This window comes from Podarcis gaigeae, assembly GCF_964106915.1.
Source record: "Podarcis gaigeae genome assembly, chromosome: 4".
Taxonomy (NCBI): Eukaryota; Metazoa; Chordata; class Lepidosauria; order Squamata; family Lacertidae; genus Podarcis; species Podarcis gaigeae.
The window spans coordinates 8,817,400-8,844,165 of NC_139677.1; the positions used below are offsets into that span (position 1 = coordinate 8,817,400).

Consider the following 26,766-nt stretch of genomic DNA (forward strand, 5'->3'; position numbering starts at 1 on the left):
GGACCTATGAGCAGTCCCTAAACTATGCACCTGCTCCTTCAGAAAATGTGCAACCCCAGGCAGAGCTGTACACAATTCCATCTTGTCAGGATTTTGTAACTTCAGCCTGCCTATGAGTGCATCCAAGCACTGGCTTAGGATGTGAAGTGCCTTTCCTGAATCAGATATTGAAGAGAAATAGTTGGGCATGATCAGCATACTGGTGAATCCCAAATTTCCTGATGACTTCTCCATGCAACTTTATCTGGGCATAAAATAGAACAGGGGAGAATGGTGCCTTTTAACACCTCCCTGTGCCAGCCGGTAGAGGCACGGACACCCAATGCTACTGCCTGAAACTAACCCCACAAGCAGGAGTGGGCTCATTCTGTTCTAAAATTGGTCCTGAAGCCAACCTAGAATGATTCAACAGTAACTGCAGGTGAAATGACCACCTTGCCCCCCAAAAAGTATATTGCTGACTTGAGTGGTAGTTGGCAAAAATCTCTGGCAAAAACCACCACCTCCTTCAAGGGATCAGGGACCACCCCATCGCAAAGCAAAGCATTCACCACACTCTGGATCTAGCCAGTAAACCCTCCAGAGCTGACACAAGCCAGCTGTGATGGACATTGGTTGAGAGAGTGTGGAGTAAGCTGCACAGCGGCAAGAGCCATGTCCACATCCTCAGGTAACTGAAACTGATCAGACATGATGGTGCACTGGATATGGTGATAGACATTGGATCAATGGTGGCACTCAAGTCTACTTGGAAATGAGTGTTTTTGTTCTCAAAGTGCCTTGCATAACTATCCAGTGGGCCCCCGAGGGCTTCAAGATTCTTATCCCTCGGAAAACCTCCACTAAATGGGAACCTGAGGAAGCAATGGAAGTGGCAAAGTAGGCCTTCTCTGCCAGCTTTCCCACCATGCAGTAGGCAGGATTATGTGCTCTTATGCATGTTCAGCCACTATCGCAACAAGACACGTACCGCTTGTGCGCCAGCTATCTCTGCACCTGTTTCATTGCCTGTAGCTCTCTGGTAAATCTAGGGGCTGCTGGGCCCCTGCAATTTCAGAGAACGTGCAATTGGGTCTATGCCCTACCATGCTTTGCCATCCCATAGCATAATTAGGCCCTCGGTAGAACTCCCAGCACTGGCTGCATGACCCCCTCGCCCCCCCAAGCATTCAGGAACATTTTGGAATCCGTTTCCAAGGGCAGAAAATTTTAATAGGAGCCCCATCACTGCAGTGAGGGATTGATTCCGTCACACCAAACTTCAAGTGGCAGTGGATAACAGCCTAATTTCAATCCCCTAACATACAGACCACCCTCAGCCCAAGACTAGATTGCAAGTGTGCCCTGCCATATATGTTGAACAGGTGACAAACTGAGAAGCCCCAGGGTTTTCTTAGAAGTTCTGAGCTGCCTTACAAGTGTGCTGATTATTTCTAATGTTATTGGGGGTGGGGGAGAGAATCCTTTTAAGGTATTGGGGTACATTGGACCCCCCATCTTTCAGCCCGGACACTGAGATCCAGCACCGAGGGCCTTCTGGCAGTTCCCTCTTTGCGAGAAGTGAGGTTACAGGGAACCAGACAGAGGGCCTTCTTGGTAGTGGCGCCCTCCCTGTGGGATGTGAAGGAAAGCCCTTTTTAGGGAAGTTTTTAATATTTTATGTTGTATTGTTTTTAACACTTGATTGGAAGCCGCCCAGAGTGGCTGGGGAAACTCAGCCAAATGGGCAGGGTATAAATAATAAATATTATTTATTATTATTATTATTATTATTATTATTATTATTATTATTATTATTATTATTTGCTATGAGCCCAGTATTTCACCCAGGCATTTTGTTGTTATTTCTCTTTTGCTTTCCCTTTCGTTAACATTGTGAGGACCAATGAATCCCAATAGTGGTTTTTTTGGGTGGGTGTGTTAAACTATGTTTTTGGAATGTGATACTACTAAAACCTATTTCCTCCTTTTAAACTAGAATCATTTTGAAATTTATCATGATCTTGAAAGGGGGTCTATAGAATGTCAGCAGCAGATTGGCACTATTAAAAAAATGGTGAATGAGGTTTAACAAAGAGTTATGGTTATCCACCCAGGGTTTCTGCTCTGCAACCTCGATTTGCTTTTAAGATTACCTAACAGTATTCTCCTGACCATGCTAGCAAACAACCCAATTTGAACAGCAAGGGCACATAGTAAGGCCTTCTCCAAACTGCAATACTTCCTTCCTATAGAGTCTCATTTTTTTCAGAAGTGGTGTAATATTTCTTCTTTGGGTTTTGCTCCAGAATCTACATCTATGTGCAGGAACTCTTAGTGCCTCCTGACAATCTCTACCATTCCTAGCAGTACTTTTCCTTTCTAAGCGCACAACACCCGTGAGAACACATGAATGGGGAGAAGGAAGAGGGCCTGATTTGGTCAGCAAGAGTCCAGGAAAGCCTCCAAGTTCCTTTTGAGTGCCTGATGATATCATCAGACACAAAAGGGGCCTGGCCGATTCATAATTAATCCAGGGGAAATGATTAATTTTCAGTTGTCCAGTGAACATCTGGGCAATTAATCCAGTTCTCCTGGATTCATTACAAATCTTCCCAGGGATGTCAATCTGCTCGTCATTAACTTTATGTAGATTACCTAGCCCCAGTTGTGGTGTCATGATTCCAAACTAACTTTATCCCTTTACCTATGAGGGGCAACTACCAAATGTCAGGTCCTAAAGTAGAATAATAAAATTTAAGTAAGAATCACTTGAATATCCCTTTTAAGAAACGTGTTTTGGAAATAGCCAATGAATTAAAATCGACCTACATCAAATAATATAAATATCCATTTTCACGATATGCTGTCTGAAACATTATGAATTCCTTTTGACCTTGCTACTGTCAAGACTGTGGTGAAGACAAGAAAAATTTCTACAGTTAAAACCTACAGTGAAATTTTTGCACTGAGCATTGAAGCGATGTAATTTTCTGTGTGGAACCTTTTAAAGATAAAAAGGGTCTTTATACGAAACCGTATGTTGTATCATTGGCAGTTACTCTTGTGCAAGGGAACTAAGTCATATGTGAATAGTGGCATGGTATCTTTGGAAAACTGAGATAATGCATGAATCCTATAAATTATTATGTTTCTATTATCGTTACCTCTGTTCTTCTGTTCCACTGCCAACTGTTTTTCAAGTGTTTCCCTCAGTTCTCGTTCCCTGAAAAGTTCCATTTTCAGCTCTGTCTTTTCCAGCTGGACTTGCTTCTCCTGAGCTCGTGCGTTGTCTATGGCAACCTTCAACAGGCCCTGTTGGGAGACAAAGTTCAATGGAGTAATCTTCTGAAATATTAAGCTACCCAATCAATGTCTGTTAGCTATGTAAAATCCCAATAGTAACCTGTGGGTACATTATAACATGTTATCAAATTATAGCACAGTTGCAGCATTGTGGAGAGGGAAACAACAGAAATAGTACAAAACCTCTTGACGCTTTTATTCATATAATCAATAGAAACATACAACTGATAGAAACATGCCACAAGCTTTTATGGGAAGGAGCTATCGCTCAATGGAAGAGGACATAGTTTGTATGCAAAAGATCCCAGGTTCAGTCCCTGGTATTTCCCAAGTAGGATAGGGAGAGAATTGTCTCAGAAACCCCAGAGAGCCTTCCTTCAGCGCTCCGCAGGTAAATGAGATTCTACTTCTAGAATAACAAAGACACAGAAATCATTCCGGGTTAAATGCCGCACTGTACACAGTAGTCTAGTTCTTTAAGCGACCTCTTTTGAGATCGTAGTTTCAAACAATGTGGTATTATAACAAAAAAAAAAGTGGCAAAAGTGTCAGTAAATGCAAAAGCTCACAAGCAGACCTCCTTTACATTTTGACGATCCCTTCTTGTTGAACAATAAAACCTAGCTGCTATGGCAACTGCCATCTTTACTCAATCAGCAACATTCATGTACATGTTTCTTCTTCATCAGGAACAAACAATTAGTAACAAATGAAAGAGATCATTACATCAAGTGCCCTTTTAGATCACCCCAATTAAAACTTTAGTTTAGCTGTATTTTAATTCTAACATACCAAATTCTAATTTTCTGCTCTGATTGCTCTTGTTGACTTATCTTTGAAAGATGTACTCGCAGCGCAAAGCCTAGAGATTTATTTAGCAAGATGCCAATGTTGGCACCACTTAACGTGTTGATTGGTTGTATTATCAGTAGCAATGGAAAATAAATTACTATTAAACTATTATTGTCCTTGGCTGACAAAACACAATATTTTGCTGTTCTTTAAATATGAAACAATCATGGATAAACATGGAGAATAATGCTAAACTGCAACACTGATGGGTGTAATTTTATGTTAAGCACCTTTGCAAAGTGTGAAGCTGCTAAGAGCATGTTACATTTTCATTGGGCCTCAGCACCATATCTTCTCATCCACCCTATTCCCCTAACATATTTTTGAAACACTTTCTTCTAATGCTCCTAATGGTAATGCACTGTCTACTGCTGCTCATTATGTCTGGAAAAATATTAGCATTTTTGGCTCTGAAACCCACTAGGGACAACTTACAACCTATGGAAAATGAACTTTCGTTTTTAGAAGTTATATCCAGCACATCAGCAGGGCAGCCAAAATATTACACTTGGAGCCAAATTGATGCGTATGCAAAAATGTTACTGCTGCCAATGGCAATCCTAATGTGATGCACTCTGAAATAATAGGTATTAACTCCTAGTCAGTGTAGCACCGTGAGAGAAGGGGCAAATAACGTAGCCCCTAGGACCCTCAGATGCCTTTGAGCCATCAACAATAGTAGTAATTTCTGGGCTGTTTGGATTTGTGTGAACTCTCTCTAGACCCATTGAAAAAAGATTCTACAAGACACTTTGGCTAATCCTCTTCCGTGATATTAAATCAATGTGCTGCCAAAGCATTGAAAATGCAGTGCAAACTAGGACTACAACACTGTGCGCAGGTAGTTTGCTTGACTCTCACTGACCTCAAGAGCATTTAAAATGCCTAATGGGTCTAGGATTACTGCCCAGGACAGCAACACAGGGAAATATATTATTTTATGGAGACACACACTTACAGTGAAGTTGACCAATGGTAGTAAAACCAAGAAAGTCAGGTTTCTTTTAAGGTAATAAGGCTGTATCATAACAGGGCATTACTTTTAAACCATTTGTACAAAACTCTCTAATCCCAATCTGGAAAGAGATTATGCAGAGAAACCCTATCAAAATAACTGGGGAGACATTACCAGCAGCTAATCCGGCTTCGTCTGGTTTATAGCACTGAAAGTCTTGGTTGTCCTGATTGATGACCTTCAGCAGGACAGAGGCAGAAGGCACATGACCCCAAACAGCTTTCAATATCATTAACCATGGTATTGTATTAAGAGTTGTTCTTTGGGCTGAGAAGTTGGAGATACAGCAGCTTCACTACTACCTGCAGGGCTTGTTTCAGAGAGTAGCACTGGGGGACTTATGCTTGACCACCTGACACTAGTACCATTAGATGCCAAAAGGTTCCATTTTGTCCCCCATGTTCTTTAATATCTACATGAAGCAGCAGGCGAAACTCATCTCTGGATCTGGAGTACGGTGCCACCAATATGTGCATGAGACCCAGCTTTGTTTCCCCTTGTCATCTAAATGAGGTGAGGCTATGCAGGTGCACACCCCTTGAAGCACCAGGTTCAGCATCCTGGTCACTGTCTCTTCGAGCTCCTGCCGTCGGGACGGAGATACAGGACGATGATGACAAGAACGAGCCGTCTCAAGAACAGCTTCTTCTCCAGAGCGATCTCGGCCCTGAATGGGAAACCTGGACTTTGAAGTCATCTAATCTTCCTTGCTGTATTATATTATATTGTTTTAATTAGTGTTTTTATAGTTGTTCTGATTTTAAGTGGAGTGCCCTATCTGGGTGGATGGAGCAGCCAAGTAATTTCATTGTCCGTGAGAGGGGGCAATGACAATAAAGATATTATTATTATTATTATTATTATTATTATTATTATTAATAGTCTGCATCCAGCATTGTAACCAGATGGCCAGGGGAATCAGAGGCATGTAGTGCCAATCTTCCACTTACAGCTGGTTTGCCTTCTATGGCCATTCCTGACTGAGATAGACCAGTAACTCATGCTGTTTAGCCGTATTTACAGCTACAATAATCTAAATGGAAGAAGGTCCAGAACCTACAAGTAGGGCAGAATGATGTTACTAACTATTGTGGTTTACAATACGTTTTACAAGAGTTGCACAAGTTGCCTGCGTTGTTTTTGCTTCCATATGCGTAGAAAGAAGCCAAATGAGCTTTTATTTGTGCTTATTTTAATTCGTTTCATGTTTTTTGGGTGTCTATGCACATTCACCGAAAATCGCAAAGTGAAGTGTAATCAGCCCAATTACGGCGGACAGGAGTTCTTTTCGTGGAAAGGACAACGGTGCTTTAAAGGCAGGGGAGAAACGCTAGAACGCTGCGGTACCCCAAAAAATCCTCAGATCAAGCGTTCTGAGGACCTGGAGTTCCTGCGGGTGCTGGGAACGACTCCCCCACTCCCCGGTAAGCTCTAAAAAGAGCGCCGAGTGCAAGCGAGGTTGGAGATGGCAGCACTTGGGAATCAATTCGCTTCCTTCAAAGCATGAAGCTCTGAGTCCGGCCATCGCGAGCGGCCAATTCCTCCAAAGAAAATTGGACTTCAATCTCTGGAATTTCGTGAGTAAAAGGATTTAAATTGGAATTACAAATTGGGAAGGAAAGGGATTTAAAAATGGAGGTTGATGCCTTCTGCTGAAAGAAAAGTGAAAGCAGCTAACGTAACCAAAAGCCGCAACTTTAAACTTATTCTTTTAAGAAAACTTTCTAGTGTACTGTGTAAACCACTGAGCTTCTTGGGCTTGCTGATCAAAAGGTTTGTTTTTTTTTTAAAAAAAATAATAATAAGAGAGTCTAATGCCGTTCTTTCTTGACTTTCTTTCCGACTCACGTTTATAGCTTTCATTCATCCTTCAATGCAACTACTTAATTGGGTACACTTTCAGAATAATTGGTACAATCCAGCACTTGAGTCCAAATATGGCCTCAATGTGAATTGCTATGCGGTGCCCACTGGCGGAGGAAGAGGAGTGTTAGAATTCCTACTCTATGATTGCAGTCATGGTATTGCTGTCTATCACATGTGTTTTGACTCCAAAAAGTGGGACGTGACGGAGACAGGATGTTTGTGTTACTGTGTTCCGTGAAGTGGGACTATTGTCCTTTGTTTTTTCTCTTTGCTGTCTGATGCTAGAGAGAGAGGGAGCCATGTTGCAGTGCTCCGTGTGTGTTTATATGTAAATAAAGTAGATTAGCCAAAATACTGAGTTGCTGAGGTCTGTTATGCAACTACGAAGAATCTGCGAATCCCTAAGTGTGCTGATGTCTGTTGGCATCGGTCGCTGTGATGTTTGGGCGGAAGAGAGCTTTTGAAGCTCCTGAACGATCAACCAGGAGGGAGGGAACATGCCAGTCGGGCATGTGTCTCTGCCAGGGTCCTACTCAAGTGTAGGCTGAGCTCCTGACAGAGCGCACCATCCCCAGCAGTGCAATCCCTGTGGGGTGCCATCGCGGCTGCCCCTGCGCTGGGTGCCACACCCCTGCAGTCAGAGTACCTCACCCCCGGGACACGTGCCAGCCCCGCCTGCTCTACGCCCACCGGTGCCAGAGCACGAAGCTCCACCACTGGCCGTGCCCTAATGCGACTAGGGCATACTGGGATGCACTGAGGATAAAAAAGCGTATTTCTTACGCACCTACGGCAGAGCAATATATTATGTACAACTGCTTATCACAACCCCCCATCTGCCAATCACTTGGGAATAAGCAGTTTAGGGAGAAGGGTGACTTAAGAGTGCAGAACAAGTGCTCTGCAACTGTTCCCCAAAACCCTTTGCCCTAAAAGAGAGGTTCAGATATGCTTTTAGCCTGGCAAATGCAGAATTGCAGCAGAAAAACACAGGACAGGGAAGCACTAAGTATACTCTTCCTCTTGCTGTTTCTCCTATCCAAATGCTCCTCCCTGCTTTATGCAACTGTAAAGGGTTTATTTTACTTGCTCACATGTTCCCACCTTACAGCTTAAAGGAATTAATATTCACTATATTTGGGGAGTTTTTTTAAAAACATAAATCTGAACTTGTTCCCTCCTTGCCATTTTCAGATCATTTCCGCCCCAGGCAAACACCTTTTATCTCTGCTGACTGCTGTTATACCGCTCTTCTGATTTGCGATGCTTTTATTGTTTTTTCTTTTAATTCCTTAAAAAAAACTCTTTACTTGTCCACATGCTGAAATATTCTTCAAAGGCCCTCCTTCAGCTGCCTCTGCTACTTCAAGTGACGAGGGTGTAAAAAATGGGTGAGTTCCCAGGGGGACTCACCTGGCACCCACACCTATGTCTTTTAGGCTACCATCTTAGTAATTTACCTGGGCATAATACCCAAGAGCTTCTACCCATGTAAACATGCATAGGATGCCTGGGATCAGGAAAATACCCTTTTAATCTATTTTCTCCTTATTATTGTTGTTTTTATCCCTGCCTTTCAAAGTTTTTTTTCTTTGTTTTTATTACCTATTACCCTAGAAATCTCAAAGGGCGGAATAGAAGAGTTTTAAGTATAGAAAGTACATAGAGAGTAGTATCCAATGGGTGCTACACGGTTGATGCAAGCCAACTGCAAGTGGAATATGGAAGGAGGCAGTTTTATGCCATTTCTTCACTACCTGCAATCTTCTGTAACTCCCCCCCACCCAAAAAGCCCCTCTCCTTTCACTCTTCTTCTTCTTCTTCACCCTAAGGTACCAGGGTGGTTTACATTAAAAACCATACTGTTGCCATCCATCTGTCTTGAGAAACAGTGGAGTGCACTTCCGGGGATGAAGTCAAACCATGGTCTTAGCAGCACCGAAGTGAACTGCCCAGGGTGCAAGCCTCGGCTGTGTGTCTGGAGGTCCTGGGCTGCCCAGACAACAAGACCCGCCCCCTTGGCCTTGCTGATGTGGTTCAAAGGAAAGCAGAGCAAGACGTTTGGCACCAACCTGGCTGCAGGAGTAGCTGGAAGGAGGCGCTGTAAGGCACCATCCAACCGTCTTAGAGACTCCACTCCAGATTTGTGTAGGGTTTACTCCAGAAGTTTAGGGTCAGAGTTTTCCTTCTCCTAGATGTGTTGCACATGCAGAAACTGTCATAGTGACAGTAGGGCCCACTATTGGTCTTGTCTGCTCAATCTGCCTAACTCACCAAGGACTTGAGACCCATCCACTACCCTCAAATGGTTTAGTCGGCCAGCTGAAGCTGATTCTAGCGTCCGGCCACTGTCGCATGCTGGAAGCCACAAGTGAGATCTGAGTGCAGGGTGGGGACCAAAGGTGGATAAACTACCCCAGAAGAAGCACGATGTGCCCCTACCAGAAGTACTATAATATAATTTAATAATTTATTATTTATATCCCTCCTTTAACACCCAATAACAATATTAAAAACAATTAAAAACATTATTTTCTGTCAGTGGAACAATACCCATTGAAATCTACCCATATGCTGTATTTTTTATTTGCTGTAATCCACCATGGAAACACATTGAGAGGCAGAGTATAAATTCTTAAAAATACATAATACTAATAATGACTGCTTTTGTATTTTACTATATCAGTTATTTTGTGGGGGGGATTAATTCATGATTTTAAATGGCCTAGCAAACTCTTTAGAGAGAATACTTCTGCTTATGGATTGTTTGTTTTTGCCATCTTACCAAACGTTATTTTGAACTCTCTGTTCACTCTCTGTTCTCTGACTGCTTCATTGTCATAATTCACACGTGGCTATTTTGTACGCCAACCAACATAAATACACAGGAAGTAAGATAGTTGTACCCAACTACTTGTAACTTTCCACTCTCATTAGCATTCTGGTGAAGAGAATGTCATTCTCATAAATGTTTGCAGAAGGCAGATAAAAAAGGTACTGAATACAGTCGGTGCTAAATTGCAGCTTTTGTTTGATCTAATGCTTGCAAATTATTTTGCAATATTCATATCTTGTTGCAGTACAGGAACTCCCAAGTGCACATGCAATCATTGGGTTTTTTTTAATACATGACTTCATCTTGCACACTTTTTCTTAATTGAAGAACCATTTTGTTCATGAACAAATCTATTTGTATTTTAAAATCTCATGTTCACGTAATTCATCTGATTTTTATGATTATTAAAATGCTTTGTTTATTTCATGATTGGTTCATAATGTACAACTCTAAGTTTAAAAGAGTACGGGCAACTATTTGCAATTATATGACTTGAAACAATTATTCCATTAATTAATTGCTTAGATTTAAATAAATTTGCAAAGAATTGCCAAAACATTAAATATAACTGCATTTTAGGCTATCAAAGGAAGTCTGAAATACTGTAGAATGAACAATAGTTGCTACTCAAGGGAAAATACTACTTTGTTATATTTTTTCCATTTTGCATTAAAATAAGAAACTAACATTAAGGCTTAATTCTTGTTGGCGTGGTAAATTCAAGAGATATGCCTAGAATTGGGCTTGAAATGACAGCTAGAATTCCACCCCCACAAAACCCCTTTCTTCACATGCTACTGTTTGGGGGATTTGGGTGGGAAAATGTGTTCCCCAAATGCTATTGAAACATCCCCGCTCTGTTTTACTACATGCAAATGGGGTGACAAAATGAAGGGGGTGCCTTTCAGAAGGTCCTATTTATACGACTTCACATTTCTGCTGGGGATTCGTATTATGGCATTCTTGTTCTTGTAAATAAATCAGATAGAAATGTTAAACATGTGCAGGAGAAGGGATATTCACCTAGCCTGCTTGATATGCTAATTTTGAAAGTGGAAGAAAACTCTCCGTATGAACAAGGATTTCATCATGTGAGCCTTTTCCAGCAGGCTTAAGAGGTAGGTAGACCCCGGGCTCAGGTCTGCCATATCAGTGAGTACCTGGCTCCAAAGAGCAGGCATGCCCTGAACTTGCAGTCCATCAATTAAAATTTGCCCTCCCTGATTAAAATGAACTTGCACAGATAATCTTTTGAAGCTTTAGCTGATTAATCTATGATTAAATCTTGCAACCCAACCCTAGTTTAAAAATGGATACAATTTTTCCTGTTTTCCTACTAATAAACGGACAGAGCTGCAGAGACTACATAATCAACCACAGAAGATGCATTTGAATATGTAATAATTATTCAAATCATGATTTGGTGCATAAACGAAAGGCTGTCACTTCAGGTGAACAGGGCTTCCTGGTCAAATCAAACCATAATTTTGCAGGGACATCTGAACTTGCAAACTATGATATGGGATAACAGTCCAAGCCAAGGCTACAAACCATGATTTGATCCTGGTGTGTAACACTCACATATTTGTCCCTTCAGACACATTGTGGCCTGATTAGCACAGGCAGAGGTGGAAGGGATCAGGAAAGGATGGAGAACTTGGGTCCATGCCTTCAATACAGCCAATACTCAGACGCAAGTATTAGTTGAATTGCTGAGCTACAACAAAAGCACCCCAGCAGCAGTATTACAGATGTTCACTAGGAGTGGGGGGATGTTCACTGGGGGAGGGGGGATGTTCACTGGGGGAGGGGGGGCGAACCAGCAGGAGCACCAGATTGGACCTGCCAGTGCAGCCATACAGCCCCAACCTTGAAGCCACCTCACCCCTTCCTTTCCCAGTGACACTGGAGGCAATCGTGGTAGGTCCATGTTTCCAGTTGAGCTGCTCCTCCTCAGGTAAACTGGAAGGTTTCTGTCATACTGTAAAATGACCATTGTGGAAAAGAGCACTATTACTGGCATGGAACCACCAAACAACATTGGGGGCCAGGCCACCACTTTTTTGATTACATACGTAAGTAGGCTTTGGGTATTTATCCTGAATCAATCAGCATGACAGCTGGTTGTTTTGCAGTGTCGATCCTGGGTTAAGGCTCTCCCAGACGGGGCGACGCCTTCAGGATTGTCATTTTGGGGGTTGTCATGGCCCACTGACCCCCCGACTGGGCTTCCAGGCAGAAGCATCTTCCCCTAGACCCCTTTAACAGGGTTCCCCTGTCTCATGAAAGTTCCCAATTCCCCCCACCCCGCCTAGACTAAGGATGCAATGCCTCATCTTCCAAGAAGTTGTGACAATTGCTGTGTGGCAGACGAGGTTGATTTTTCTGCAGCAAATTCCTCCCTGGCCCCAATACAGTGACCAAATATTTCCATAGCAAGGTCATACTCAGAACTTGCCTTCGCTGCCGCCCGCCAGCATTTAAAAATGCTGTCCCGGGGTTTTTTAAAATGCTGGGGGTGGGAAGAAAAGCCCTTGTCCCCCCCCCCCCCAGCCTTCAGAAGAGGTCGGGGGACAGACTGTCCCGGACCTGGTCTGAAGGCGGTTTCCATAGGAACGCATTAATTGATTTTTAATGCATTCCTATGGGAAACCGTGCTTTGCAAGACGAAAAACTCGCAAGACGAAAAAACTTGCGGAACGAATTAATTTCGTCTTGCGAGGCACCACTGTACATGTTTATTCAGAAGCAGGTCTTAGGCTCCAATAAGACCCATGAAACCCAATGAGATTTTTTTCTGAGAACACACATAATAAGATTATGCTTTTTTTAACCTCTATAGATACACTTCTAAACTGTCAACTCATTAAAAATATCATGGTGGTATGCAATAAAACAGACTTATGATTGCTATCCTTGCTCCAGAGACATAAACACGGAATATTCTGTATGTATCAATAAATTATCAGTTGCACATGACATGCTTTCTTTTCACCATATCTGAAAATCTGATTAAATTTATGATTAGAATAACACTACTGTTTTTGGATAAACAAACGATAACATGACTTTTTTGTGGTTTATGAGTACACTAATGCTCTAGATATATTCCTGCCTACCTGCATAAATGAGGTCCTGATGTGCTGAACAGGTTTCTAACAGTTCAACAGATTGAACCAAGCTTGGAAGCTCAGCACTAAATGTAATGAACCTGCTTAAATGAGTAAAGAAGGAATTGATGCTACTATTTCTTCGTTAATCTAACAACTGTTTCTTCTGTTATTTGAACTGGGAGGAACTTTCACAAAGATTCCACTTGAAGGTTTATACACAGAAGACACAGCTGGAAGGAGTATTGAGAAGGCTCCATTTTTTATTTTTGCACATGGCTGTTGATAAATGCAACACAGAGCCTAGTGGTGGCAGAAATTCCACCAGCCATATGCATGATCAGTATACTTGTGGGTAAGCCCCTTCTTTTTCTCCACCTAATCTCAACCATACTAGCATGCCCTGTAATATGCTAGTCAAAACCCTGAATAATGTTCAAGTCAGACTGCAGTATACATACAATAGACAAGCTGACTGCTGCAAAGGAAATCTGCAGAAAATTTTGTAATGCCCTTTGAAGTCTATTCTTTGAAGATAGTACTGAAATGAGCTTATTTGTAACAGAAATGCTTTTCTTATTAATGTCTTTTATATTAAGGCATATTTTCCATAGATTAACATGTCATTTCCACCTTGGCATTAATTCAGTTTAAAATAACTATTTATTTTAGCAGGTTTTCTCTATTTAGCACCATCAAGAAAGTTAAACAGATCACTACAAATCATTACTGCGTAATAGAAAAAGCATTTTAGATAAAATACTGGAGCCACTTTCATCTAACTCTGCATCAGTTCAGCATTATAAGCCGTATTTTATGTACTGCATTTAGATGGTTTTATAAACTCATTTGATTACTGTGCTGCCTTTAATACTTTAAATTCCTGAAAGAATTTTCCACAGTCTTATGAACTAGTTAAAGCTCAACTGATTGTATTAATGTCGACAGTTCGCTGACTGTTTTATCTGTATTGTTTTACGCTGATCTGCAAGGAAGGCCTACCTGGATGTTAGTCAGAAGGGTTTCTATGGAGGACAATCCATCAGGAAATAGAAAAGGAGATGGAAAACCTGGAGGTAGCGGCTGCCCATGCCCAGTTAGCGAAAGTTTGTCAAGGCTGTCTCTTGCGGTTGGTGTGGAGAGCGGGGTCTCATCTGTATGTGATTGAAACAAAAATATAGAACAAGTTACGCTTGTCTGTTTTTATTAGACCTCAGTAATGGCTTCCCTCGTGGTTTCCAGAACATTTATTGCAAATTGGTTCCTGCTATCAGGAGAAAATGCTTTCTGCTGAATTTTCTTTAATGAAAAAGCTGTGGAGATACAACAAGATAACATTAATGAGTAACTTTATAAGCCTTTTAAATGCAGTCTCTAATGAGACTGAGTTTACAGTGCCATAGAATCTTTTTAAAACAAATATTATCTCACATATACTTGTGATAATATATTTAGGCTGACTTTATGGGTACCTTCCCAATTATCTCATTTTAGTCTGTGCACTATTTGGATTGACAATAGAATATTTCCGAGGATGATACATATTTTATATTGCAGCAGTGTGTTTTATGCGAAGATGATTCTCAATTAGTTAACCCATAATCAACCATCTCCTTGATTTAGGAAGTGCATGTAAAAATAAACTTCCATGGACACACACACACACACACACACACACACACACACAAAGGGGGCAAGCAGCTATGGGGACACACACCCAGTGGTCCTGCACACACGTTGCTGGATAGATGGATGCTGCTGTCAGCTCCAACAACTATGCTGGATGTTGGGGAATCATTTCCAGATATCTCTCCCACTCTCCTGGTCCCAAAATTGCCAATCATCTCTTGAGTGGGGGCCTCATGAATGGGAACATTCATGCAGGTATTTCCACTGGAATCTGTATTAAGACTGAGTGTTAAAAACAAAAAAACCCCACCCACCCCAAAGTTACGTATTTTGATTACATTTAGAAAGTAACACATTTAACATATTTTTTCTCCACTCTGTGTGTAGGTCCACTGGCAACTTAGGAGATTTTGTATATACTTCATCATAATATTGCAGTTGCCTTGTCTCTCTTCCACAATCTAAGGAAAGGCTTTAAAAAATGTTGCTGCATATGCCCCTGATTTGTAAAGTAAAGGTAAAGGGACCCCTGACCATTAGGTCAAGTCGTGGCCGACTCAGGGGTTGCGGCACTCATCTCGCTTTATTGGCTGAGGGAGCCGGCATACAGCTTCCGGGTCATGACTAAGCCGCTTCTGGCGAACCAGAGCAACGCACGGAAACGCAGTTTACCTTCCCACCAGAGCGGTACCTATCTACTTGCACTTTGACGTGCTTTCGAACTGCTAGGTGGGCAGGAGCAGGGACCGAGCAACGGGAGCTCACCCCGTCGCGGGGATTCGAACCGCCAACCTCCTGATTGGCAAGTCCTAGGCTGTGTTGTTTAACCCACAGCGCCACCTGCATCCCGCCCCTGATTTGTATATGAGATAAAACCGCACAACACTGTATAAAAATCAAGGGAAGAATTCAGTGTCATAAAAGCATAGCAGCTTGCCAGGAGGAACGACCTCCCTCTCCTCCCCAACAAGCTGGGGGGTTCTCCCAGTGCCCCCCCCCCAGCCAACTTTGGAGGTAAGGAGTTGCCCCATTGTGGAAGGAGAGAAGGAGAACTCTCTTGCTCAAGAATAAGCTCTGTTCTGTTATTCATCCTCCAATTACTCCCAGCTGCCTCCACTTCCACCACTCTCATCTGTCTATCCTTTGCTGTCTCCTCCTTGCTCCTTCCAGCACCCCCTTCTGCCTGTTGCCTTGCCTCTTTCTTCGCATTTTTCTTCCTAATTCTTTTGTCCTGCCTCTGGCAGGAACTTATGCATTGGTTATTGAAAGCTGCCGCACAGCCTCTGATGTGAACAGATCGTAAAGGCAAAGCAGCAGTCTGGATCCAGCATGCCCCGCATCTGCACTACTGGATTCTAAGTCTTTCTTGGAATCCCTCTTCCATGCCCTGATTTTGTTGTACTAGAGCATACATCACCTAAGCATGCAGGTACCTCCTTCTTGTTGCTTTGTGGCCATGTTTTTGCAACAATACCGTTGGCATGCATTAGAAAGAGTGGTATCTGTCACCCTGTAAGTTGGATGCTCACACAGATTCATTACAGGCTCCTCCATACAATAGGTTTATTCAGCATTTATCCTGATATGCTTGTACAAACATTACACAGGGGTTAGGTATGCTTGGTCTTTATTGAGCCTTTGCTATGTTTTGCTTATTGGGTTCATATACTACAATGAACATTCACCCTGCATTCATTCAGATTTGCTTGCAGCATGTTTACACATTTCCCCATTAATAAATTTGTCCCACATTTTCCAATGTATTTTCCTCTCACTTGCCTACCTGCAAACAGTCAGTTTCTTTGCAAAAATTAGTTTGTTGTGCTAAAGTGACAGAGCACTTTAATTGCACAAACCTGCTTTTCCCCAGCATGCTTTGAATGCTCCTGCAAAATACTTGCTTCACTTTGTCAATGACTACATAGACATGTAGTGAGAAGCCATAGTTTAACACTAAATGAATGAGCAGAAAGGGGCCTGTGTAAAGTGCCTGGCTCACAACCCCACCTCCACCCTTTCACAGATCCCTGGCTTTCACTGAAAACCAACTTCAAGCCATGGGTTATGAAGCTAGCTTGCTGAAACAAACTAGAGTTTATTGTAAATCACAATTCCTGGTTCACATGTAAGGTTGAGCCTGGAGAAACTGAATTCTGGTTTATTCACCATATTGAAGGAAATGGAAGCACTTGAACCCACAGGGACTCAAGCACATCATGCTAAACCACCGTTTAGTGCTTTGTGTTAACCCTACAAGTATATACAAGCCTTTAAACTAGTACATAATTGTTAGTAACTTTGAACATTTCTGCTACATTCGCTGCAATGCTTGTGAAGGTTCTCTTACATTCTGTCCTCCAATCAGAAGCAAAAAATAACCTAAGCATTCCTAAAATGGTACTGAATTGCATTCATTCCAGTGACTAAAAACCATTTTTACTGATTAACAGTGGTTTCATTGAACCACAGTGGAGAAATAAGAGACTTGAACTCAAGCTGAACTTATTTTAATGAATGTTTAATTTAAGGAAAAATAATCTGACATAAAGTGACTTTGTTTTCTTTATGTCCCATGTGAAATAAACTTTGAATGTGACTGTATTTGAAGCAAAACAAATGTACATATCATACACAGGAAGAGTGGATATTTGGCGATGTGAGATAAGCTATGACCGAGGGAGGGGGAAAGGGGGGAAAGGTTTTAGATGGGAATAACAACACATACTGTAAATATTAGCCAATTAAAACACAACTACATTTCACAGTAGCATTAAAGTACTTCAAAATATGTCCAAGAGCTCTCTATTACAATGCTGTTAACATTATGTTAAAGTGAATGGATGCTCAAGGCCTAAACCTCTTTGAACAAACCCATCCAAGGGACAACGCACAAATCTGCTATAACCCTATTCACGCATTTCTGCCACACCTCCTACCACTGACATCTTTCTTCCCCAACAACCACTGGGGGGAAGTGAGCAGAAAGCCTGACACCTCAGCTCCTGCTCTCAAGCAAGGGGTTCGCCTGATCATTTGTGAGCAGGAGCTCGAACATTGGGATTTCTCCTCACACAACCATGCATACCATGTGGCTACTGGGGGGAAAGGGATAATGTTGGGCTGGGGCTAAAAACATGGGCCCACATGTTTATGTCCTACACATGAGCAATGCCTTAATAGGATTTCTAAGTCCTCTTCTCTCAGAAGGCTAATTGAGGAACTGGGTAAATTGGTATGTTTATTTTGGAAGCCAACAACTGTTTTATATTATAATTGTTGTTGTTTAGTCATTTAGTCGTGTCCGACTCTTCGTGACCCCATGGACCAGAGCACGCCAGGCACTCCTGTCTTCCACTGCCTCCCGCAGTTTGGTCAAACTCATGCTGGTAGCTTCGAGAACACTATCCAACCATCTTGTCCTCTGTCGTCCCCTTCTCCTTGTGCCCTCCATCTTTCCCAACATCAGGATATTATAATAGTACATCCCTAATGCACAAAGTCAAGAATGGACATCCCTATTTTCATTCGAAAAACATTGGAGGGTATGAGCAGGTGGAAAACAGCTGTGTGGATTGTTCTTTATTCTTGATGTATACAGTATACGGCTGAATGCAGATATGTGCTGGCGGAAGAAATTAGGGCAGTAGCATTGTTCTGTGATTTGTGTGGGAACATGCATTTAGCACATGTTAAATGCCCATTAAGTTGTGGGCTTGTATTTTATTTGGAGAAGTGACAATGCAACATTATTATATATATAAAGTCTGTAAGTTGTAAGTATGAAAAGAAATCAAGGTGCAGTAGTATCAAAAACACACATCACATAAGGCAGACATTAAATTTGACACCTGGAAAGAGTAACAACTGTCACTGGAAGAGCAGAACTGCTCACCTAGGGCCTTACCATCACATCACCTTTCCTCAAGACTCCTAGAATTTGTAATCTTGCATGTTCATACAGAGAATATTTGTTGGTAAGAATGTTTCAAACAAAAAGCTAGAATATTATGATGTATGAATCTAAGTGCCACTTTGATTTCTCCTTAAATTGTAATTAAGTACTTGAGATTATATGTGAAGGATAAGGAATATACATATTTTTGTGGATTTAGGTGCATATTAAATGTAAGGTTTTTGACATGTGTTTCATTATCAGTCTTAGAGAATAATTATTTGCCCCAAAACAAAGCCCCAGGGAGAAAAAATCCTCAAGTAGAACAGCTGGTATTTTGCAAGTCTCAGATGATGAAGATATAATATTAATGTGTGAAAACTCTTGTATATTAAATGATCTTTTTTGTTTTTACTTAATTGTTAAATATTTTGTTTCAAACCTCAGTAGAAAAAAAATGATCAAAATGACATATTTAGAATATACATAAGCTGTTGCGTAGCAAATATTAAATTCTGAATATCAGAAAGAAAACATGGGTTTTAATTAATTAACATAAATTCCTATATTGTTACAACTTAGCTTAATGGACAAAGTGCTAAGAGGAAAGCCCCTTATACCAGCATAACAAGTCTGACTATTTAGGGAGTGACATTCTGAAATGTATAGGAATTGTGCTTCTGAACCTGTTGTTAATTGAGACCTGCAATCTGCGGATTAGCTCCAATACCGTTTTGCTATGTCTACGCAATTAAAAAACAGTTATCCTAGCCCAGAGGAACTTCACACCAGCAAGCAAGTTTCCATGTGTGTATCAGGAACCGTGAGTGTAAATTAGATATAAATCCAAATTAGAAGGTGTATATCCGTACAACAAGACTTCCAAGGAGTAAAGCACTGTAGTCTCATTCCTGGCCTTCTATAAGCAAGACTTGTGTGTTTGAGGACATTTCACCCAAGTTTATTTACTATTACAACCCGAGTCGCCATAACTGAACACAGTTTGCCAACCATACTAGGCGCTTCGGAAGATCACAATTTGTGTAGGCCTGAAATAACCAAATCCCAAATAATTTTTATCAACAGGACTGAGCCTAACTTCATACTCTTGGATACCCTATATCAACTTCCTGGTTCCTGTGAAGAGGAACTCCCACCCAATATGTCTTTCTGAATACATGGAGTATAGTAGAATCATAGAATCATAGAGTTGGAAGAGACCACAAGGGCCATCGAGTCCAACCCCCTGCCAAGCAGGAAACACCATCAGCGCACTCCTGACATATGGTTGTCAAGCCTCTGCTTAAAGACCTCCAAAGAAGGAGACTCCACCACACTCCTTGGCAGCAAATTCCACTGTCGAACAGCTCTTACTGTCAGGAAGTTCTTCCTAATGTTTAGGTGGAATCTTCTTTCTTGTAGTTTGGATCCATTGCTCCGTGTCCGCTTCTCTGGAGCAGCAGAAAACAACCTTTCTCCCTCCTCTATGTGACATCCTTTTATATATTTGAACATGGCTATCATATCATCCCTTAACCTCCTCTTCTCCAGGCTAAACATGCCCAGCTCCCTTAGCCGTTCCTCATAAGGCATCGTTTCCAGGCCTTTGACCATTTTGGTTGCCCTCCTCTGGACACGTTCCAGTTTGTCAGTGTCCTTCTTGAACTGTGGTGCCCAGAACTGGACACAGTACTCCAGGTGAGGTCTGACCAGAGCAGAATACAGTGGCACTATTACTTCCCTTGATCTAGATGCTATACTCCTATTGATGCAGCCCAGAATTGCATTGGCTTTTTTAGCTGCCGCGTCACACTGTTGGCTCATGTCAAGTTTGTGGTCAACCAAGACTCCTAGATCATTTTCACATTTACTGCTCTCAAGCCAGGTGTCACCCATCTTGTATTTGTGCCTCTCATTTTTTTTTTTGCCCAAGTGCAATACTTTACATTTCTCCCTGTTAAAATTCATCTTGTTTGTTTTGGCCCAGTTCTCTAATCTGTCAAAGCTTGGTGCAAAAGGCTGAGATCCATTCCTCTCTTGGACACATGAGCACTTGAACTCTCAAGGTTTTCTGTTATACAGTGCAATCCTAAATATGTTTACGCAGAGCTAAGTCTCACTGAATTCAATGGGACTTGCTCCCACATATGTTTAGGATTACAGCCAGAGTTCATTAATCTACTGGGAAGTTCTTCTCGTGAGCAACACTGGGATGAATGGGGCTTGCTCAGTGGGGCTCTTACGCAGCTCCCATTCATCCCGGTGAGTCTTATTGAGAATAACTTCCCTGAGAATTCCTTCCTATTGCGCACAGCCCTCAGGGTGATGTGCTCATTTCATTGTTTGCTCTTATTATTCGCCTTTCGCAGATATGCCAAAACTAAAAGGAACTAGCAATGTTAATCAGTGTGTTCATAAACAAAATTCAAAATGAAATCAGTATGCAGTTTTATACCTGATGTGATTTTTGTGGCAAGTGCATTCATCAAATGTCTGAAACAAGCTGACAAAATACTTCCATTAGCAAGTTTCCAGTGGTATTTTCATGCTTGATGTTCACTGAAAAAAACGCTACACAAGTTTTAGTTCTATCTTTCACGCCGTATTTAATTATTCTCCATTCAAGTCAACGTTTGTGTTTGCTTCTGCTGCTGTGACACAGGCCTTCAAGTCAGGATTTTTCAACTGTATGCCTTTACATATTCAGATTTTTAATATATTGTACAAGGTACCAAAATAACCTCAACAGTATCCCATATTTCGATATGAGAGAGAAAGAGAGAGAGAATATTCAGTCATAGTTGCTGCAATACACCCGCAAACATTCTGATGGTGCCCTCTATGAGTTACATACAAAATGCAGGAACTGTAAACCTGCATTCTCAGGTCCTGTTCTTCACACCTAGAAATTTCTTCCCAGAGATCAGCATTATTCTAATACTTTTATTAAAAGGTTTACCAAAACCTGAGTATGAATGCCAGTTCAGAAGTTCCGTACTTAGTACAGATACAGTGGTACCTCGGTTTATGAACTTAATCCGTTCTGGAAGTCCATTCTTAAAGCCATTCTTAAACCAAGGTGCGCTTTCCCTAATGAGGCCCCCTGCCGCCGGTGCCCTTCCACCGTTCGGATTCCGTTCTTAGACTGAGGTAAAGTTCGCAAACCAGAACACTACTTCTGGTTTTGCGGAGTTCGTAAACCGAATAGTTCGTAAACCGGACTGTTTGTAAACCGAGGTACCACTGTATTTTATAGAATGAAAGCAGCTGTATCACTCACAACTCTGCACATAATGTACTTATGCCATACACCCCTCGCTCCCAGTTCAATTCTAAGGTAAACAGTTCTTGTATCCATTGATTTAGAGTATAAAATTTAGCAGTTACTAGTTTAACACAACCTGGAAATAAGACCATAAAATCTGACTACCTTGCTTAAAGGCTGCTAGCCTGTGCTCCCAGGCTGGTGACAGAGCCAAAGAATCCCTGTGATTACTCTCTTAACTAACTAATAAAGCAAATGAAGACTAATAAAGCAATGCAGAATTGGGATGGACCAGACTTTATTGGATCCTTACACCCCTACTTGTGAATGAGTCACAGAAAGTCTATTTATGAACTGCACAGTCTCCCTCCCTCCCTTTTAGTAAAGGTACCATATTTTTCCTTCTATAACACGCAGATTTTTTCTTCTAAAAAGGAAGGGGAAATGTCTGTGCGTGTTATAGAGCGAATGTGTGGTCCCTGGAGCCGAAAAATCATGCAAAAATCAAATCGCGGCGCTGCACGCTGCACGAAGAAGCGAAACCTGAAAAGAGGAAGCGGCTGCTTTCCTGCATTCTGCCTCAGGGTCTTACTGCCCACCCTCCTCTGTTTCGTTGCTGTGTTTGCTGAAACGGAACAAAGAGCAGGGAAAGCCCCTCCCCTCCAGGCAAGCTCCGGTGCTGCTGGGGGAGAGGGAGAGAGAGGGGGGAAGGGAGAGAGAGAGGGGGGAGGGAGAGAGAGAGGGGGAGGGAGGGAGAGAGAGAGAGAGAGAGAGAGAGAGAGAGATGGCTGGCTTGGGTGGGGGGAAACTTTTGCCTTTCTTTCCTCCCTCCCGTTAAATCCCTCTCCTGCATTCTTAGCCAGCTGCTTCTCTGCACACCACTCTAATGTCCCTTCTTTGTTTTTCCTTCGCTCCCCACTTAAAATGTGGTTACAAAGCATGGATCCTCAGGATCTTTGCATTGGGTCACCCCAAATTCACCATCAGATCACATAGAATGTCCATGGCTACAGCCTGCACCAAAAAAATCACGCACCCACTGTTGCCTGGGGCTGCAATGGTGCAAAAATGTGGTTAAAAAACATGGATCCACAGGGATTCTCAGGATCCTTGCACTATGTCACCCCAAATTCACCATCAGATCACATAGCATGTCCATGGCTACAGCCTGCCCTCCCAAAATCACGCACCCACTGTTGCCTGGGGCTGCAATGGTGCAAAAATGTGGTTAAAAAGCATGGATCCACAGGGATTCTCAGGATCCTTGCACTATGTCACCCCAAATTCACCATCAGATCACATAGCATGTCCATGGCTACAGCCTGCCCCCCCAAAATCACGCACCCACTGTTGCCTGGGGCTGCAATGGTGCAAAAATGTGGTTAAAAAGCATGGATCCACAGGAATTCTCAGGATTTTGGCATTGGGTCACCCCAAATTCACCATCAGATCACATAGCATGTCCATGGCTACAGCCTGCCCCCCCCCCAAAATCACGCACCCACTGTTGCCTGGGGCTGCAATGGTGCAAAAATGTGGTTAAAAAGCATGGATCCACAGGAATTCTCAGGATTTTGGCATTGGGTCACCCCAAATTCACCATCAGATCACATAGCATGTCCATGGCTACAGCCTGCCCCCCCCCAATCACATACCCACTGTTGCCTGGGGCTGCAATGGTGCAAAAACGTGGTTACAAACCATGGATCCACATGGATCCTCAGGGTCTTTGCACTGGGTCAGCCCAAATTCACCATCAGATCACATGTCTGTGGCCACAGCATGAAGCACAAAAATGATACATCCACTGTTTCATTCAGAATGTTTTTTCCCTTGTTTTCCTCCTCTAAAAACGATGTGCGTGTTATGGTCAGGTGCGTGTTATAGAGCGAAAAATACGGTATATACTAAAATGGTCTCATCACATAATCAATACAAAAAAATGGTATGTGGAATGGACAAACAAACCTGTCAAGTTAATAATACATTGAAATATTCTATGAACTGTGACCATCTGATAAATTAATTTAACCATGACAACCAGATAGGGATACTGGTATTGCTTATAGCACTAAAGCCTCATGTGATTCTGCCATAATCCAGGCAAGGAGGGAGAGGAGGGAAAGAAGAAAATAAAATCCTTAACAGAAGCCAGTTTGTAGAGAATATCAGGTTATAATGGCACTATTCAGAAAAAAAGTTGAATCTTTGTATTCATGTATGACTGATGTTGTATTGCTTAAAACATTTCTTTGTTACTAGTCCCTTATACTCCCTAGTCATAAAGAGAGCACAGACTTGGCACAATTAGGCTATTTAGTTCAATTATTTTAAACACATTTAATCTGTGCTGGGTTGTATTAAGGATACCACTTAAGCAGTTTGGTAATCTTGGCCAGAGGCATTTGGGCCAGGTGGCTTCCTAGGATGGTCTCAGAATTGCCAGTGGCAAATTTAGCAATCTTTTGTGACCTCAAGGAAGTGATGTAAGAATGTAGGAAGAGGCACTCGAACAAGTAGTGCAGTTTTGGCTGCATTCACAATGAGTGGATCTCCAGAATTTCAGACAGGCGTCTTAACCAGTCCGGCCTAGATATTCAATCTGGGACCTTCCATGAATAAAGCATGACCTACAGTGAGATATAGTACATACTTCAACATCTTTCATTGGTATAGTATTATAGGCATGATAAAATCAGCCTGATAGATATCTCTGTAGCTTCCTTCTTAAACACCTTCCCATAGTCAGAGCAATTTTTGTTTAGACTATTGTGAGTGCCTTGTTGAACGCTCCTCTCTTCTGCTATTTCCCCCCTTTCAAGTTGATTCAGAATACCCCTGCTGCTTATACACTCTGTCTGTTCAGACTATCTCCTGTTGCTTGACCCCATGACATCTCTTTGCTTCCCAAACCCTTAAATGTGAGGTGTCAAAATGCTGTGTCAGTGTATATACTAAGGTTACCAGATGTTTTTCAGTGAATCCAGGGACACTTTTCAACTTCAGTAGGAATGATAGGATTTTGTCAGGGGACTGATTTGTAAATCCAGGGACTGTCCCCGGGAAACGGGGACGTCTGGTAACCTTAGTATATACGCCATCCAGCTTTCCACCTCTGACTTGCATCTCAGGACACCCTTTCTTCCTTGCTACCTCAATTTATTGCCAGCTCTATCTTTTCTTCCATTTCCATTCTCCATACATTCTGCCATACTATTCCCCATGCCTAGAACACTGTCAAGCAACCATCTTTTTCATCCACCAAGTTGCCCCAAACATTGTACAATCGTGCTTCCCAACACATGGTCCGCATCCATAAAGCAGGACAAGTTATAGATGACCTTGTTTATTTTGCCTTTAGTATTATCTTACTGATGGATGTCCTTTTATTCAAAGCAGACCAGTTCTTCATGCCTCCCTCACTGCTACCTTGGCTAAGAAAGAGAAACTGAGCACTGAAGGCTTAAGAGAACAACCTAAAATCACCAACACCTGATTGTTTTGCACAAATGAATAATTTCCAGAAAATTCTATAGGATAGTAGTGCACAACACACACAAATACAAAGAACACAACATGCTGAACAGCATTAGATGAACTAAAGCAAAGCTTTCACGTAATCTCCTGCATCCCCCTCACAAAAAAGATGACTGTGAATTTAAATTATAATCCATATTACCATAGTAATTGCTGTAAAATTAATTCATTGTTATAGCGTTTGCAAGTCAACCTAAGCCCTGCTGTCATTTTAAAGTAATTTAGGACTCCTAAGCACTTTACTTACAGATAGTAGTCCTACAGCCAAAGATGGGAGCAATTTATAACATCGTGTTTATAAAACTTTTACTGCAGCTGCAGCATTGTGTAAAAAGTGGAACTACGATATTTACAAGGGGAAATTCCCAAAAGAATTCTCTACAAAGATACTAAGATCTTAAATTGATTATTTTCAGTTCACAGCATTTAGATCATCTGAATCCTTAAGATTTTTGTTGTCCTCCGCACCCTCCAGCTGCACCCTTCCTTTTGTGGTACTGTATTAGTATTTCAATTCCGCTTCCTAAACAGTCAAAAAGCTTTCAAAACAGTAGGAACCAATGACACATCGAATGAATAGTTCAAAGTGAGCACACAAACATGTGCTGTAATCATTTATTTCCATAATGAGTTCAAATATGTGATATTGTAAACAATATCAGAATTTACTAGTGATTTCACAATGCAATCCCTTGCATATTTACTCTGAAGTAAATGCTACTTATCAGGTTTCATCATTAGTCACAAAAAGTTCAGGTGTATATTTACAGATTTATAGATTCTACTTAAGACATAAGCTAAAGACTTATGCTCTTTGGAGCCATGTTGTTACATTTAAAAAAAAAAAGTTTCTGAAAAAAAGCCCACATAGGACTCTGACTTGAGAAATAGTATTTGTTGTGATTCTTCTGTTGAAGTTTACATTTGTATTTGAAATCCTTTGAAGGTTACAGGGTGAAACCTTCCAACAATATCTCGAAATCTTCTGGGACCAAATCCCATTATGTGGAGTTCAGTGAAGGGGGTAAACACTACCATAAAGAAATACAAATTGCACTTATTTCCCATTTAGCCAGTGTCACTAAAGTTCACCATTTAGAATTCTAACCAGTTAGAACTTCTTCTTGGAGGTCAAGTGTCTTGTGAACCATGTCATCTCATTGATGACATCATATCCCATCCATCAATTCTTCCAGGAGCACACTTGCCATCTGCTCGGCACACTATAATAACTTATTAGATATATTCACAGGGTAACAACCTGTACAATGACACTGCTATCTTAATGCTGGCACATATAGAGAGAAAACAGTCATGGGTTGCGGGGTTGTTTTTTGCCATTGAAAAGCACTCTACACTCAAATCTTTAGAAGGTAACTTTCGTTATCTGTAGTAATTATTCAGTATTGATTGAGTTGATATTGCTTTTATTCAAAGATTGGGAACATTTATTTCAAATGCTTCTTTACTATTTTAAAT

At 41.6% G+C, this 26,766-nt stretch overlaps 1 protein-coding gene across 11 annotated transcripts in view; it reads right to left on the bottom strand.

Annotated features, from left to right (window-relative positions):
- The window catches only part of DACH1 (dachshund family transcription factor 1), a 352,878-nt gene that overhangs the window by 37,453 nt on the left and 288,659 nt on the right, over positions 1-26,766 (bottom strand). For all 11 annotated transcript variants that reach the window (XM_083737813.1, XM_083737810.1, XM_083737811.1 and 8 more), the window contains 2 exons: positions 13,967-14,118; positions 3,147-3,294 (listed from right to left, as the gene is read on the bottom strand). In XM_083737813.1, the coding sequence (XP_083593939.1) occupies positions 3,147-3,294; positions 13,967-14,118 (300 nt within the window). The remainder of the gene's footprint in view (positions 1-3,146; positions 3,295-13,966; positions 14,119-26,766) is intronic.